This window comes from Bombus vosnesenskii, unplaced genomic scaffold (genome assembly GCF_011952255.1).
Source record: "Bombus vosnesenskii isolate JDL3184/JDL3185 unplaced genomic scaffold, Bvos_JDL3184-5_v1.1 scf7180000013314, whole genome shotgun sequence".
NCBI lineage: Eukaryota > Metazoa > Arthropoda > Insecta > Hymenoptera > Apidae > Bombus > Bombus vosnesenskii.
The window spans coordinates 7,021,236-7,037,389 of record NW_022882960.1 but is presented as its reverse complement, the minus strand read 5'-3'; the positions used below and the strand labels follow the sequence as shown (position 1 = coordinate 7,037,389).

Here is a 16,154-nt window from a genome sequence, read left to right as displayed (position 1 = left end):
GGATCGTTTTTGTCATGAGTCCTTCAATTCTCTCCTATTCGTTAAAATCCTTTTTTTACTGCACCTATAACGTGCTACGTTATACATTCATTGTACTATTATCAAGTACATGAACGATGAAATATCTACAGCTATTTTCGTATCGTTTAGTTCGTATAGTTTCGGCAAATTGAGATTCAAATTGATATTACTTTCACGCCGTTTTATCATGGATTTCTAGACTTATCTAATTCCACTCTTTGGCGAGCTCTTCCGTGCACGGGATCCACTCTTGTTTCACATAAACCAAGCTCGGGTCGTAGTGCTCGGTGTGATGTTCTTCAAGGCCTCGGTGATGAGGCCTTGAATTTCGGTATTCTCAGTACTTATGCAACGTGATGGGTAGATTTCCGCTAGTGTTGACAGTATTGCAGTCTTGGTAGTATCTGTGGTACAAGGGTGGAGACGGAGCTGCGCTCGATGAGAGAGGAGTTGGCGGGCTGGATCTGAAAATTGTGGATACTTTACCACATTTTCCAAAATCGTTCTTGCAAAGGAAAACATCCATGGATAATAATTTGTAATATATGTAACACTGTTATTACATTTTTTTCAAATAATTCAATTTTGTTACATTTAATATCTCACTAGGTCATATTATGGTACAATTATGTTATATAATTTATGTTACATTATAGTTATTTTCTCTCGCTCACATTAACATAAAGGTTTAGGAAATTAAGTTTCTTACTTTTAATGATAAATATCTATTCTGCTCTCGCTAGAATACGTTATAAAATTTATATTATGCTATATATTCGCACATTACAAAACTGCACTTTTGCTACATTTTAAGGCAATACAATTTAAAATTGTAAATAATTAATCTTAATACGCTTAGCCATCACCAATCTCACTACACTATCTACATATATTGTAGTACAATTATATTTCAATATTATATTCATATTACTTATATTATACTTATTTATATCATAAAATTTCATATCGCTTTAATTACAATACAATCTTTAATTTCAAGTACTTAGATCCTTTTATTCTTTTATACATTTACCTATTTACTTATAAAAGACATCTTTGGAAAGAGATCTTACAAAAAAATTTTTTTTAAGTTAAGAAAAAATGGTAATAAAATAAACAGCGAAACAATGAATAATTTTGATCTAGATACATATATGCAAAAATTGTACTTTCGCTACAGTACAATTGCAAGTTCTAAATAATTAAATTGTTCTGCTTTTCGTATACTACAATTCATTAGACATCTTCCCCGGATAAAGGATAAACGACGGTAGTACAGCGAAAGGATCCACCAGTGATTTCTGTTTTTACCTGTAAAGCTGACAGCTCGGCGATTGAGTATCCTGATAAATGGCGGCGGCGTCGGGACTGGCCGCCTCCTGGTACCATTGCGAGTGTCCCGCGGTGTTGTTATGGTTTCTCGAATTGTATTCCGTATGATCCATTATGTAACCAGCCGTGGGCGTGCAATAAGGCGCGTACATGGTTCCAGGCGGCGAGCCGTTGCTCCTAGACACGGTGCTGCTGTGACCGTATCCAGTAGTCGCCATCATTGCCGCGACGGCGGCCGTCGTCGTGGTTGTAGTCGCGCAAACGGAGGGCAGGTGGTCCCTGGAGACCACCCCCGAACCCATCGACTCCCTGCTCGTCATAATCGAGTGTGAGTGAGGGTGAGTATGTTGAAGACCGTGAGGATGATGCGTATGATGTGGATTATCCCTTGTCATTAGAGCTGCGCTGTTCTCTCTCGTCGTCATCAATGCATCCACGCTAAAACTAGTAGGATCTAATCCCATAGACACATCTTGAATGCTGTCTTGATGAACCTGATGAGCTTGGTGCACTTGATGACCCAGAGCAGTTTGGATGACGCTTTGGCCAGCTATTGCGACGGCTGACGTCGTCGTTACCGCTGTCTTTGTGTCTTGAATAGGACTGTGAAGACCGTATTTCGCTTGTACAGCCATGCAATGACTACCAGCGTCGTTTATCGGTTCCCTTTTCGGTTTACACAAAGTCGTGTCCAGGGTGCCCAATTTCTTCGTAGACGCATCCGACGGTGGCGCTATTACAATGTTACTAGGTTTCGTCTCGTCCTGATTACGTTGCTTCTCGGGAACCAAGCCTTGTCTCTTTAATGCTTCTTCTTTCTCTTTCAGGGCATCCTTCTTTTTAAAGCGCCGCCGACGCCTTAGATAAGAACCGTTATCGAACATATTGTAGCTATCCGGGTCCAGCGACCAGTAACTTCCTTTACCGGGCTTCTTGTCATCCCTTGGCACCTTCACAAAGCACTCGTTTAAGCTGAGATTATGCCTGATCGAATTCTGCCAGCCTTGCTTGTTCTCACGGTAATAAGGAAAACGCTCCATGATAAATTGATAAATCCCGTTTAGCGTGATCTTCTTGTCGGGAGCGTTTTGGATCGCCATCGCGATCAAAGCTATGTAAGAATACGGAGGTTTTACCATATCCTTACCGGGATGGTGAATGTGTTGCTGGGTTATGCCTGAGACCGGGTAACCTGCCGCCGTCGCGTAACCGCCGTACCGGTATTGTTCGTAGTATCCTGGTGCGGCGCCCACTCCTGGATACGACGGAGTGCCCATCCCAACAGGAACCGCCGTTGCGTGCCTGTAATATGCATTCTGCTCGCTGAACAGCGTATGCATCTTTACAAGTGCACCTGATCTTGGCTTTACTTTAAACACGTGGAGGTGATTTTAAAAAAGATTCAGTAGCGCCTGCTCTGTGATACGTGAATCTATATAGTATGTCTAGATCACTGGCTATATATATTTGCAGAATAGTTTCAACGTAACGACATTTTTATTTAATACGTTAAATGTCCTATATATCCTCCAAAGACGGCAGTGAACTTTGATTTTTACATTCACTCACTGATTTCGATCAGTCACATTTAGTTATTTACACTTAGTCACTAAACAATGGGATGGTGGAATCGATATATGATGATATAGGGAATTTCACTAGATATTTCTGAGCAAGTCGATACAGTCACTCACTGAAACTTTCGAATCGGCATGGTAGCCACTCGGTTCGATAGATCGTCGGCGAATTATCAATTCCGTCGGCGGTAGACGGAGACGGCGGCGTTCGTTTACTCGTTAGACCGTTTAAATGGTGTTTTGTTGACGCTTCGGAATATCTCTGTAGTCTGTTGGGAAGTTGGTCTCCGTCGATCGAGGAAGAGACAGGCGGCGCGGCGTGGTGCAAGACAAGGGTGCATCCAGTGGTCGATGCAAGGCTAACCCGTAAACCCGCGTGCACGCGTATTATGATACACAACAGGCCGGAGTTTACTCAACCCCGAGTAAAAACACACTGGGGCCTCGGCCTCGCGAGCGAACGAAGTGTTCGGTGTCGGGCAGCACGGCTGCGCGACCCGTACGTGCCGCTTCTCTTCGAAAAATCACGAGAAACCCCGTGACGGCCTGCCGCCTGTTATTCAACGGGCCACGTGATTGGCCGGCCGCCAATCATGTGACTCCACCTACGTGAGTCGACGAATCAGAGGGCTAGTATTAAAGGGAAATTCGTGGACGCCTCTACGGTTAGGTTGCCAAGGATCGTGCCACACTCCTAACTCAGTCACGCCCTCGTGACTCGCGCAGGGCCGACGCAACAAAAGCGAGACAATGAGCATCGCCCTGCGTGTGGTGTGAGAGCACACGCGAAATTTTTCCGCGCGCGACTACGCGGCCGTCGGATACTTTTACACCGTATACCCATCAATCGACGGATTTTACAAGATCGAAGGCTGGGCGTTGGATTATTGAGTTTCTTTGTCCAGAGAGTTTTTGAGAGTTTTGATTACGTTGTTTGGTTCGACAGATAACGACGGATTTGGTCGCGGGATCACGGAGAATTTAGAAGTGACGACCACGTGGTGATTTCGTTCTGATCGATTCGCGTTCCTCTTACCTATAACAGTGTTCATTTTCTGGGGGATTGAGTGACATATTTTTTAACTAATCGGAGTTTTGCAACTATATACATATATATGTAGTGGTTTAAGGTATATTAACGGATACTGTTTAATTGACTAAAATATAGTGAGGTAGGGTAGTTATCAAGGATTATATGTACAGGAAAGAGAATTGAATTATTTTGTGTGATATTAGAGGACTTTTGAAATTCTCATCTTTAACTGTAGAAATCTTCAGTTTACTGTTTTAGGGTCTTCGTAAAATTACCAGCAACGAATATATTAATTTATCACTGTAATTATTATTGTGAACTGTCTTTCAAATCGAATTATTCGATGACAATACATGTCCATATTTTTCAATTAATTTTCACATAACTATTTATTCAACTGTAAAAATTCAATATTTTTTCATCAAATTTCTATCCGGTATTTATAAATAATTAATAATACGTGTTTTTGCGTGAAACTTCGAGCTGATAATTGTAATTCTATTGATTTTATCTTCGTGGTACCGTCGAAAATAAGAGTTGCTTGTATTTTATAGACGTTCGTTTTGAAAGACGCGACGAATGGAAGTACGACGCGGTTCTTGCGCGAGAAATACAGATAGGTGTGTAATCCGTGGACGAAGAAACTCTAGAAACCCCCGGGGAAAAGGCTCTCGAGTGGTAGAGTTATATAGATAAGGGAGAGACATCACGTTCTTATAGACGAGGGATTCAATTTGGCGTCTGTTTTTCCAAGGGTTCGACTCCAGTCTTGCGAAAACACTCGAGAGGACACCTCGGCTTCCATCTTAGCGTTTCCACTGGGCTCCTCGTGAATCCCTCCCCCCGAACTTCTATCCAGGTTCTCAAAATATCTTCGATCGTCGCGATGTTCCACTTTTTCGTTTCCAGTTCCGCGAACCGCGTGCCACAAATCACGTGCATCGTCCGCGACAATTCTTCAAACCCATCAATACATCGAATCACGCCGGAGTTTTTCACTTTGAAAATAATTTATTTTAAAGAATAATTCTAATTAAAAATAACCGTAGAGATTGTTTAGGGAACGTTTTGCAACCATTTCGAAGATGTCAATCTATCGATCAGAAACGCAGAATTCAAAGTATCTATGGCTATTATCGTCAAAGAAAATGTGATTTTTATTTGATGTTTAAAAAGGTTATTATCTTTGTCTGTTTGAAAAATCTCATTTGAATGAACCTTTTGTTGACAAAATCTCGTTTACTTTTGTTTTCGATAAACGTACTTGCGTGTTAATATTCTTCTGGTTTCATGGAACACGGTGAAACATTTCACCATTCAAAGAGATTTTTTATTTTCGCATTTGTTTTCTGTCTGACTACAATTCCATGTTTAATGTGGTTCGAAACGGGCGTTTTAAAATGTTTTTTCTCTTTCGTTGCAAATCGCGAAAAACAAATGATCTTGAGAACCTTCGGCGCGTCTGCAGACAATTGCAAAGTTTGCAAATTGCGGAAGTCTTGGAGAAAACGAGAAGGAAGGTTATCTTAAGAAAACATTTCATACAATAATTCATCGTACTGCCGATAAAAATTGTTTGACGTCGGTTCCTGTAATTTCGCGGATGACGAACACGAACGTGTGTCGCGATAAGAGACAACAATGTGACTAATTTTAAATACGTTGTCCTTCGCCGAAATGATATTCGAAATTTGCGCGATTCCACCTCCTTAAGAACAGAAATGCTGATAAACGTTAATTTCTCTGTTCTTCTTCAAATTTGTTAGAGCAGCTCGAATAACGGCTAGGACAACTTTCAATAAGTTCACATGTTCGCACTTATGGTTTCACGTGTTCTGGATTCCGCGGTCTCTTTACGACTGACTACGACTAGTTCGAAATACTATAATCGCCTGATTAGATGGCGTTCTTTGACTGACTATCGTCCCTGTCTCGTTGACAAAATTGAATAATCATCTCTTAGAACGTATTATAATCATTTCTTAGGAACGTATCAGGTATTACACGATCCTATTTTATCTTCTCCCAATTCGTTAAACCTATGGAGAATTTATCTCAAGCTGACTCTATTGTCTTTATCTCTGATCTCTTTCATTTTCCGCGCATATAAGCGCGAGTTCAGTCCGAAACGGGAAAAATCGATGACACAACCTGCGACGTTTAATTTTCATTTAAATGAGACAACGTTCATTGTAGGTGTTTCGATTCGGGTCCCTTTCGACCCCTTCCCTCCTACAGTCCCTAAGGCTACCCACACAGGCAACGCTTTCCAACTTTCGGCCAAAGTTTAATTGTCTTTTGCTCGCGTTCTATCTAAATTCGTCGCTCGTCACAGCTGTAGCTCCTCCAACGGCTAATCCATTTGATAAGACTGTGCAGTTAGAAAAATGAAGAGACCGAGAGATGCTACGCGTGTTATAGCGTTGTAGGCTGTCACTTTACATTTTAACTCAAATTATTCCCAAACAATTAACTTTTCCAAACACGCATCGTTATAATAAATCCTTTTGAATTTGTGTAGCGTAAGAATAATTGATTGCTATGCGCAAGGGTTACACATATGAAAATTACACAACATAAGTAATAAAAAGATCGGTATTTCTTGAAGAGAACCATCGAATCTAAACAAGGTGCATAGAAAAAATTGTCAAGTAGACCACGGTGAAGTTTTAATTTCAGTAGATCTGATTCGTATTGTCAAGCGTAATCGGCAAAAAGGCGGCTCGAAGCTGCGATGAACGATAAAAAAGACAATAATTTCCATGCTCCTTTTCGCGTTGACTGGTCGACAAGCACCTCTCGCGAGGTGTTTAAGAAATTTCGAGGTCTTTCCAAATAAACGACCGCCATGACCTATCCCATAAGATCGGCGTGGATATGGCCGGGGCTCTTTTTTGCCCGGCAGAAACAATAAACCGGGAATTTCGTGGCCTCGCCGGCAGCATTGCGTCACGAGCCTCGTCAAGAAAAGTACATTTTCTTTATGACGCATGCTGTTGGCGAATCACAAAAAAAAAAAAGAAGAAGAAAAAAACGTTGTTACGCGGATGTTTCGTGCTCTTTTTTTCGAATGTCCCATAACGTTCCTTAGGCACCGTTTTCAATGCCGGGAATTGAAATCTCCGAGTGCAGGGAATGTTTTACGTTGGGCACGATAAAGGCAGATAGCCTTTAAAAACGACATCGCTTGGAAATAAATTCGTAATTCAGGAGGAAAAATAAACTCGTACGCAAACTCGAAATCTCCGAAATCTCTGGAACAGTGACTGTTTTCCGTTGAACGGAATAAGGTCAGCTAGCCTCGCAAAACGCCATCTCTTGAAGCTAAAATTGTAATCCAAGAGAAAAAACAAACTCGCAACTCGAAATCTCGAAATTCGCATTGATAGATCGTTGGATTGGTTTTTATCATTTTCATTTAATATTTCAGCCTTCGCGCCTATTAGATTGTGCAGATTCATATTTTTCATGCGTGCAGCTAAAAATTGGATCCCAAGTGGACGACCGTCCTTTGTAATCCAAGAATGTACACTTCTGTGTAATCCTTTTTTGTTAATAATTACACTATGGAAATTGATACTTTTACGAACACCTATATAATTTAAAAAAATTGTGATTAGGCGGACAATCACGTGGTACGACAGATACGTAGAAGAAAGAATTTTAACTATTCCTGTAGGATTCCAATGTTTGTTATTTAAAACTCGGGACACTCTTTGTGCGAACAACGCCACTTAGATTAACGATATTTACATTCACGATAACCTTCATTTTCTTACATTCTCGACACTGTGGCGACCTATGGTGTCGTCAAATTCCAAACATGTTCAATTAAATGATGAAACAGCTGAACAGAACTTCGCATTGACTCAGTCAGAACGCGACGATCGTTATCAGATTCGTCTGTTCTCCTTATCGATTTATTCTGGCAAATATTGTGCTCTGATCTACTGTATCTAATTTTGCTCAGTTTGAAATTCCTTTCTCTTGCCACTTTGAGACGCTACGTTATCCCATGAAATTGCTAATAAAATGCGGTAGCTAGGTATATCGGGTTGGCAACTAAGTGACCGCGGATTTTGTCATTAGGTGGTAATGACAAAATCCGCAGTCACTTAGTTGCCAACCCGATATAACGATAAAAATGATACTCTCGCGCGTTAATGTCGATCGTTGCATATTCGTTACAAGGCTACGATGTTCACGCAAATTCAAAGAAATAAAGCTTGAACAATACTTTGCATATTTCATATCTTTCATCGTGTGTATTCCGCGCGCTTCTGCAGTTTCCCATAAATTTTCTAGGAATGCGTAAAAATCCGCAGTCTGAGCATTACTAGGCACGAGTGTAGGATAATATAAAACAAGTAATAAGCACAGAATAGTATATCGTTTTGGAATAATATATCGTGTAAATTTGGAAAAGTTATCGAACGGAGGAAACGGTATAAGGTCAGATGATCACGAGGCATTTACTTAAGAAAGTTACCAACTGATCGATTAGAATTCTCATCGAGTTAATTAACAGTCTATTAGACGACTTTTCGTTCCGTCAGTCAAAGTGTCTGTCGAATCGGACGAACGTGTGACGTTCGAGGTCGCCATCGAAGACGACATTCGTTCGAACGATTTTCACTTCGGTTTTTCTTTGAAGTTTTTTGCGCTCGAAGGCTGGCTGTTAGTCCGCGAGTATTGGTTTACACGAGTTCCTGAGTTCGGTGGTCCCGAGAATTAAATTTCATCGTTGTATAAACAACTGGCAGCAGACGAGAGGCATACGGAATACGCGGAGACTTCCTACGAGTTAATCCGATCGGATCATACGCGCCTCGATGTCGACTCGTTCCCTTCACGCGAGCTTTTTCGCGCGATAAAAATAGGTGGGAGTGTTTGAGTTGCTCCTTCGGATTCGATTTCCATTCGTTTTAACATGTTCGTAGCATACAACGTTTATTAACATACAATTGTGTATTAACAAATAATTTTCATAAAATACCTTTCTCTATATCCTGGCACTTTACGTGTCAGTTTAATATGAATTATTATTTTAATTCATATTAATTATTAATTCATATTATTTATTAATATGAATTATTATTTTCATTCATATTAATGTAATTGTGGCAAATTGAAGTATGCTACACCGTAACATTCGATTTTTGCAAAATGTTATGTCGTACTCGACGCCTTTTTTGAAAATCTTAAGCATCTAAGCTATTCGCGTTGCTGAGCTTTTGCTAATCCATCAAATCTACTTTGTCTTAATTGTTCTAAAGATTTTAGTGACGTGGCTCACCGACCACCACTGTGCCAGTTAATACGTTAACCCTTTCGTTACTGTAGGTGGCTTTAGTTAAAATTTTGCACATTTAATCTCAATGATTGATTAAATAATAAAACAGATTCGACGTGGAACCGATTGACAACATATTGAATTTTATAATTGTTCTCCTATAAGAGACAGAAAATGTGTGTTATTACGTTTTGCGCCAGCAATCTTCAACTAACATTGTGAATTATGTACTTCTGCTTTATAATTTAAGCCGCTACGATCAGGTGGCGGTTACATTTTCTCGTAGTATTCCCAAATGACGTAACGAATATTATTATAAATAATTGGAATTCTTGGAAATAAGAAAGGAAATGAATATTATTATAAATTCGTATTTATTCTTATTTCCAAGAATTTCAATTATTTATAACAATATTCATTTTCTTCTGAAGATTAGCTTGCTCAAACAATCGTACCTTACTCTGTACCCATAAAGAAGAGTTGGAAAACCGATCAATGTGAGTTACTGTCCATTAATAAACGAATCGAGCAAATATGCTGCCATTGTCAGAATTATCGGTCGACGGATCGGTTTAGTTGGATTACGTTACAATGTCCATATTCAAACAAACACAAACTATTCCTTGGACCGAAGATTTTTAACAAGGTACCTCCATGACGCAAGTCGGTTTCAATTAAAAGTAACTTACAGCGATTGGCTGGCGAGGCCTTCGTATAAAGAATCGAACGTAAGATACTCGTAACAATTTCATTGGAATAAATTTCACAGAGTTTCGGCATTCTTGAAAATAATCAAACAGCAACCGGCAGTTTGATCAAAGATCTAGCAGGTAGTAAGTCGATCGAATAGCTGGAACGTTTCTCCACGCCGCAAGAGGAGAAACTTCCAGGTTGCAGGTTCTTGTTCTGCTGCAAGTTGCTCGTGTTTGTCTTTACAGGAACCAACAATTCTGCGTCGTATCTTCGACGAGCTTGTAACTCGTCCAGGGTTTACGCAGCGCCGTTTCCGCGCGTTTTCATGCAAGAGAATATGACGCGCGCGCGCCCGATGCGATCCGCGCATAAAGATAACAAACACGTCGGTGCAGCGTGTCTGCTGTTTCTCAAATCGACTAAGAGAAAAAGCTAATCTGGTTAGCATTACCACTTTCCGGCCCGATACCAGGTCCGATTTTTCGCCGCGGATTTCGCCTCAGGATCTAAATCGTAGGTATCAACAATCGAACAAGTTCGGTTTAAAGAAATAAATTTCCCTCTTTGTTCACCATCACGCGAAGTTTACCATTCGGTATCGATAGTTACGATGTTGCCTCTTTGAGAATCAATTTATTATGGACAGAGGGAGAGTTACATTTTATTTCTTTCGCATTTCTCGCGGCAAAACTGGTATTCAGGTTGACTCAACTTTCCGCCAAACAAGTTTACATACTTGGCAATATTTATTTTACTTTGCCGTCGCGAGTGTAGCTAATATTTATCGGTACGAAGGTGGACGCTACAAGAGGCTATGGCAATAGGACGGTCGAGATGATGGTGACAACGAATTCAGGTTTGATAACGAATTCACGGCCCACGGGAGGACAAGTATCAACGTGCTACTCGATTCGGGTAACTCCTCGATAACTCGTCCAACGACTAACTAACAAACTAACTCCTCGTAATCCGAAAGAAACTGCTCTTATATACTGCTGTGCCCACTTCTCGGGTCAATCTTTGTTTTTAAGGAGAGCCATATAATCATTTCATACCTCCGTCAGGTGCACGTCCCTCCCGTGACCGTGGCTACGTCATAATCCCGCTATCATAAGTCAGATTGGAACATTAAAACTATTTCTTATTTTTATTACTTAAGTGCAGCTATAGTAAAAGTCTGGACTAGGGTATTGGGGTTGTTCCCAACATTTCGGACGGGAAATCTCGATGTTCTTTCATCTCCGACATATTCATTAAAACATCTCTTTATCATCTTCCCCAAATTTATCATAAACTTCTACAGTCGAACTGTTCAACGGTTACGTTAGGGTCCACCGTGTATACTAAAAAGTGTAGAAAAATGATGTTTCTACGCGCACGGTTTTTTAGATCCATCTTAAAGTTTACTGTAAGTTCGTGTCATCTTCGTAGCGTAAATAAACTTATGGGAGTAGGTCACTCGTTTATCGAGGATCGAACGTTAAATCGCGATTAAATGTTCGTAATTTTTCGCGAACAAATCTCCCTGTTTCTAAGTTCTTTTATATTTTTTTTCGAATTGGCCAAGATACGGCAAGATGTTTGGCGAAAAAATTAATCAAACGACTCCAAAGTATTCCCTTGTATTCGCCAATTAACAAATATTTTCAAAAACCGGAGAATATAAAGGGGAGATTTTTCACGAAACAGTTTAAAGTCGTTTAAATTAATTTGTTCGATATAACGAATCGACGGTTTTTTCGGTTAAAACGAGGAACCTGGCTCGCGCCGATAGGATTGAATCCGGGCTGGTACGAGGGTGCGAAGTTGAAAAGGGCCCAAGCGGAATTCAGGCGGACAATACGTACCGGGTGGCAATTTCACGCGACACGTCTCACCATCAGCATATCAATAGGCCAGCGGGATTATCTGGATGTGCAGTGATATTCTGCGGTTGGCTCCGGCAGATAGGGTTGCGTAGTTTCGCCTGCACGTATCTACACGTTTTGCCATTGCGTTCTATGTCTTCTCTATTGCCCGCAGATTTAGTCCACTCTACGTTCCACCGTTTGTGAGTAACTACGAAAAGTCTGCTTCGTTGTTTCCTGATTATCGCACGGATCATAAGCAGGTTCGATTGAAATAACGATGGAAGTCGATGTGTTATGTTACGAAGTTCTACGCCACTATGCTCAGAATTACACAAACTTTATAATTCTTGCAATCAATCAAACCAAACATGCCGCTGAGTCGTTCGTTGAATTAATTAAAAAATGATGCCAGAAACGTAGACAATAAAAGTTTAACCCACCTGTGGTTAAACCAGCCGATGAACCCCACGAGATATCGCCCCTTAAATCCATGTCACTAGCCATTATTATCCGTAACATAACAAGAAAATAATAAACTCAATTTCTACGAGGTTTGTATAAAAAGTAGCGATTTATGATAATAATTCTTGTATAGAAGGGGTTGTTTCTTTTTTGTAAATATCTCGAAGAATACAAGTTCGACTCTTTCCTCGAATCTGTTCCATTGTTATTCTAAATGTTTCTAAATTCATCATTTTCACTTTCGTCACTTCCAATCGCAGTTATCTACCATCTACGATGTAATTAAAAAATATGATTAGGAAATAACGTTGTATCTAAATGTTTCTATCTTTCGCTTTTCTTTCAATCGTTCACCAAACAGAATCCATAAAATTTTATCCGTTTAAAGTAATTTTATACGTTCTCGATATGTATATCTTCTCACGTTGTCCTCGACGATTTACACTTGCACAAAAAATTCAAAGAATTCTCAGTTCGAAGATTTCTATTGTAACTTAATATCACGGATCAAATTTCACGAGAGAATCGTATACCTAGGTTTTTCTAAAGCAAAGTAGTATCGTTGAGTCGTTCAAGGAAGTCACATCGAATGCGCGTTATTTTGATTAGAGCTTAGTAACATTATAATGCGACCGATTCGCCTGGGACGAAAACAAACGTCTGCAAAGTCCAACTTTGTCCCCTTCTGTACCCTCCGTTCCTGCCACGAGAGACGTTTATTTTTCTTGAAAACGTATCAGCCACATTTCCTTCCTCATTGTCTGTCTTAAGGAAATAAATCTACTGCCAGACTGTCCCGGGCCAGGTCGTTTCCTCTTGCACGCTTGCTTCATCTTCCTTTCTGTTCCAAAATCCAAGCAATCTTCCCTTGGTTCTTTATTAAGAATCAATGCAGTTATTCAAACAGAAAAGCAACTGTTATCGTCATAGAAAAATCGAGACGATATGTTTAAGGTAGAAATGTGGTTGGCTATCGGATAAACTTGAAGATTATTCGTTTCTATGAAGTAATATTTTTTTCTTATGGAAAGTCAATTTTGAAATTTAATATATTGTCGACTAGTTCTATATCGTGCAATTTTAGTTTCTATTTGATTTGACTTAGGGACACTACTATTTATCTATCCTTGAATTTTTTTTAATATTTCTTGTCACAATGCTGATTATTCTGTCGGTTCCATCTAAAATTTCGTGGATTTACTATCTACTTTTCGTTTTTGTTGTTATTTCTATATTCAGAGATAGGATCACAATAGCTACTATTTTACTCTTTGGATAAATCTAGGGATAGACTAGGGATAAAAACAAAAGAACATCTTAACCTATCGATTAAATCTATCGATTGTATCTAGAACTATCTTCTAGTTACTATTTATTGTAACTAGCGCAGCTGCATATAGATGGCGAGCACGAACTCACGTTGTCATTTTCAACAGTTTTCCTTTCCAATGAAATCATATTAAAATACTCTGTTTCAGCCACCAACGGATATAAAAATCATCGAGCTTAGACTTATCATGATCCTCTCGTATGGTCTTCAAGTATAATAATCAACGCTCTTATAAATACTTACTGCTGAAGGTTACTATATGCTAGTAAGAAACTATATATATATACACTCATATTACATATCGTTATATTAATATCAATCTGCAATACACGTGTACTATAAATGTGTACATTACTAATTGAAATAGTCATGTTGAGGATTGAGGGCTAAGTCTGTTAAAAGTCGTTTGTAGATCACAGCGAATTCGAGGCAGACGATCGGTCAGACAGAATCAGAGTGGGCCAGAACGTCGAACGAGCGGAGTCGTCGGCTCGTCACCTCGTCAGGAGCGTTTAGCTTCCGTTTCGTTTGGTCGGAACACAGATCGGCTGTCTAAAAGACACGAAGCAACAGCCAAGACAAACCTTAAATGCTTGCTAACCAAACAGTCGGAATTAGCCGCGTTACCCGCCCACGAGGAAACCGGTGCTTTCGCCGTTTACTTCTCTCTATGGCTATTATCTTCCACGTTACCGCACTATCATTAGGTTGTCCGTGCCCGATCCCACTTTTCTCCTACGTCCACGCATCCAAAGATGCAACCACGAGTTCCTTCAACAACTCCGTACGGAAACGCAGAGTTACAATTACGTCTTCTCTGCTTTTCTTGGATTTTCGAACATCCTGTCTTGTTCTCCTCTTCGTATTCTTCTCTTGGCTTCGATTTTATTCAAAATAGACTCTGGTGAGATCGTTAAGGGAAGAATTTTATCACTAAGAAAACATCAATGGCAAGTACAGAATAATTTTAAGATTCGTAAAGATGATTTGGAATTTGCTAGATCTACATCATAGTGTCTTGTAGATTAAGCTACTTGATTTAACAAACGATACCATAATACGATAGAGACATCAACACGTATCTCTGATTTTTTTCCAATTTTTTACAGCCTTAGAATGGCTGTAAATATTAAAAATATTTTATATTATATTATATTTGGACACAAAATATCCAGTTTGTCAACAGAGCGTGAAGCGGTTGAAAATTTTTTATTTCGTCGTGGACGAAGACATTTTTCATTGCGTTTTCGGAAAGATACGAAGTACCTGAACGTTAAGTAGGCACATAGGTAACAGAACACATATGTAACCGCCTGTACACGAGACAACCGCAACCCTCTGCGATGCACAAAAGATTTAGAGAAGTTGCGGCTGAACAAACACCGCCGGCATAAGCGCACGTTCCTCCCTTCGGCTTTCCCTGGCCGAGGCACCCGTAAATGCCTCAGCCTCTGTATGCGTAGCCATCCTTGATAAGGCTTTCCTTAACATCGCCTGACAAACCCTCCAGCATCGTTTCATTTATCCACCCAGTGATTATTTCTGGAGCAATCGTCGCGGTCGTCGACACAATATTGCGTATTTCTTAACATTTAATCAGCTTGACTGATGAATAGGGAGTTACGTAGTTGGTGAATAGGAGTTGGTTGACGTGGGAGTACTATAGCTATATTATTCGGAGCGATATAGGGAGCGGATGTGCATAATATTATTGTAAACGAGTAGAATGCTTTTTTCCATAAGAAGAGTGAGAATAAGAGTAAGAGTATCTTTTTATGTGGAGGCAATAATTACCTTCAATGAAGAATGTAGAGTAATCTTTTCTGAAAAATTAATTTTTTTGCTAAATAACTGTTTTCATTAGATAGATGTGGAGGCAATAATTGCCTTCAATGAAGAATGTAGAGTAATCTTTTCTGAAAAATTAATTTTTTTGCTAAATAACTGTTTTCATTAGATAGATGTGGAGGCAATAATTGCCTTCAATGAAGAATGTAGAGTAATCTTTTCTGAAAAATTAATTTTTTTGCTAAATAACTGTTTTCATTAGATAGATGTGGAGGCAATAATTGCCTTCAATGAAGAATGTAGAGTAATCTTTTCTGAAAAATTAATTTTTTTGCTAAATAACTGTTTTCATTAGATAGATGTGGAGGCAATAATTGCCTTCAATGAAGAATGTAGAGTAATCTTTTCTGAAAAATTAATTTTTTTGCTAAATAACTGTTTTCATTAGATAGATGTGGAGGCAATAATTGCCTTCAATGAAGAATGTAGAGTAATCTTTTCTGAAAAATTAATTTTTTTGCTTAACTTTTTTGATTAAATAGATGTGGAGGCAATAATTGCCTTCAATGAAGAATGTAGAGTAATCTTTTCTGAAAAATTAATTTTTTTGCTAAATAACTGTTTTCATTAGATAGATGTGGAGGCAATAATTGCCTTCAATGAAGAATGTAGAGTAATCTTTTCTGAAAAATTAATTGTTTTACTAAATAACTTTTTTGATTAAATAGATGTGGAGGCAATAATTGCCTTCAATGAAGAATGTAGAGTAATCTTT

The 16,154-nt window shown here is 39.2% G+C and overlaps 1 protein-coding gene across 1 annotated transcript; it reads right to left on the bottom strand.

Annotated features, from left to right (window-relative positions):
- Nucleotides 1–3,438, bottom strand: LOC117235157 (fork head domain-containing protein crocodile). The gene is made up of 2 exons (XM_033496913.1): nucleotides 1,333–3,438; nucleotides 1–485 (listed from the first exon to the last, which is right to left on the bottom strand). The coding sequence occupies exons 1-2, from the start codon at nucleotides 2,691–2,693 to the stop codon at nucleotides 359–361; spliced, it is 1,488 nt and encodes a 495-aa protein (XP_033352804.1). The 5' UTR covers nucleotides 2,694–3,438; the 3' UTR covers nucleotides 1–358.
- Nucleotides 3,439–16,154: the final 12,716 nt, after the last annotated feature.

Bases quoted from the DNA above. Each gene is read 5' to 3' on its own strand.
- LOC117235157 (XM_033496913.1), bottom strand. From the start codon at position 2,693: ATGCATACGCTGTTCAGCGAGCAGAATGCATATTACAGGCACGCAACG. The intron at 486-1,332 runs GTAAAAACAGAA...CACAATTTTCAG, and splicing joins CCGAGCTGTCAGCTTTACAG to ATCCAGCCCGCCAACTCCTC.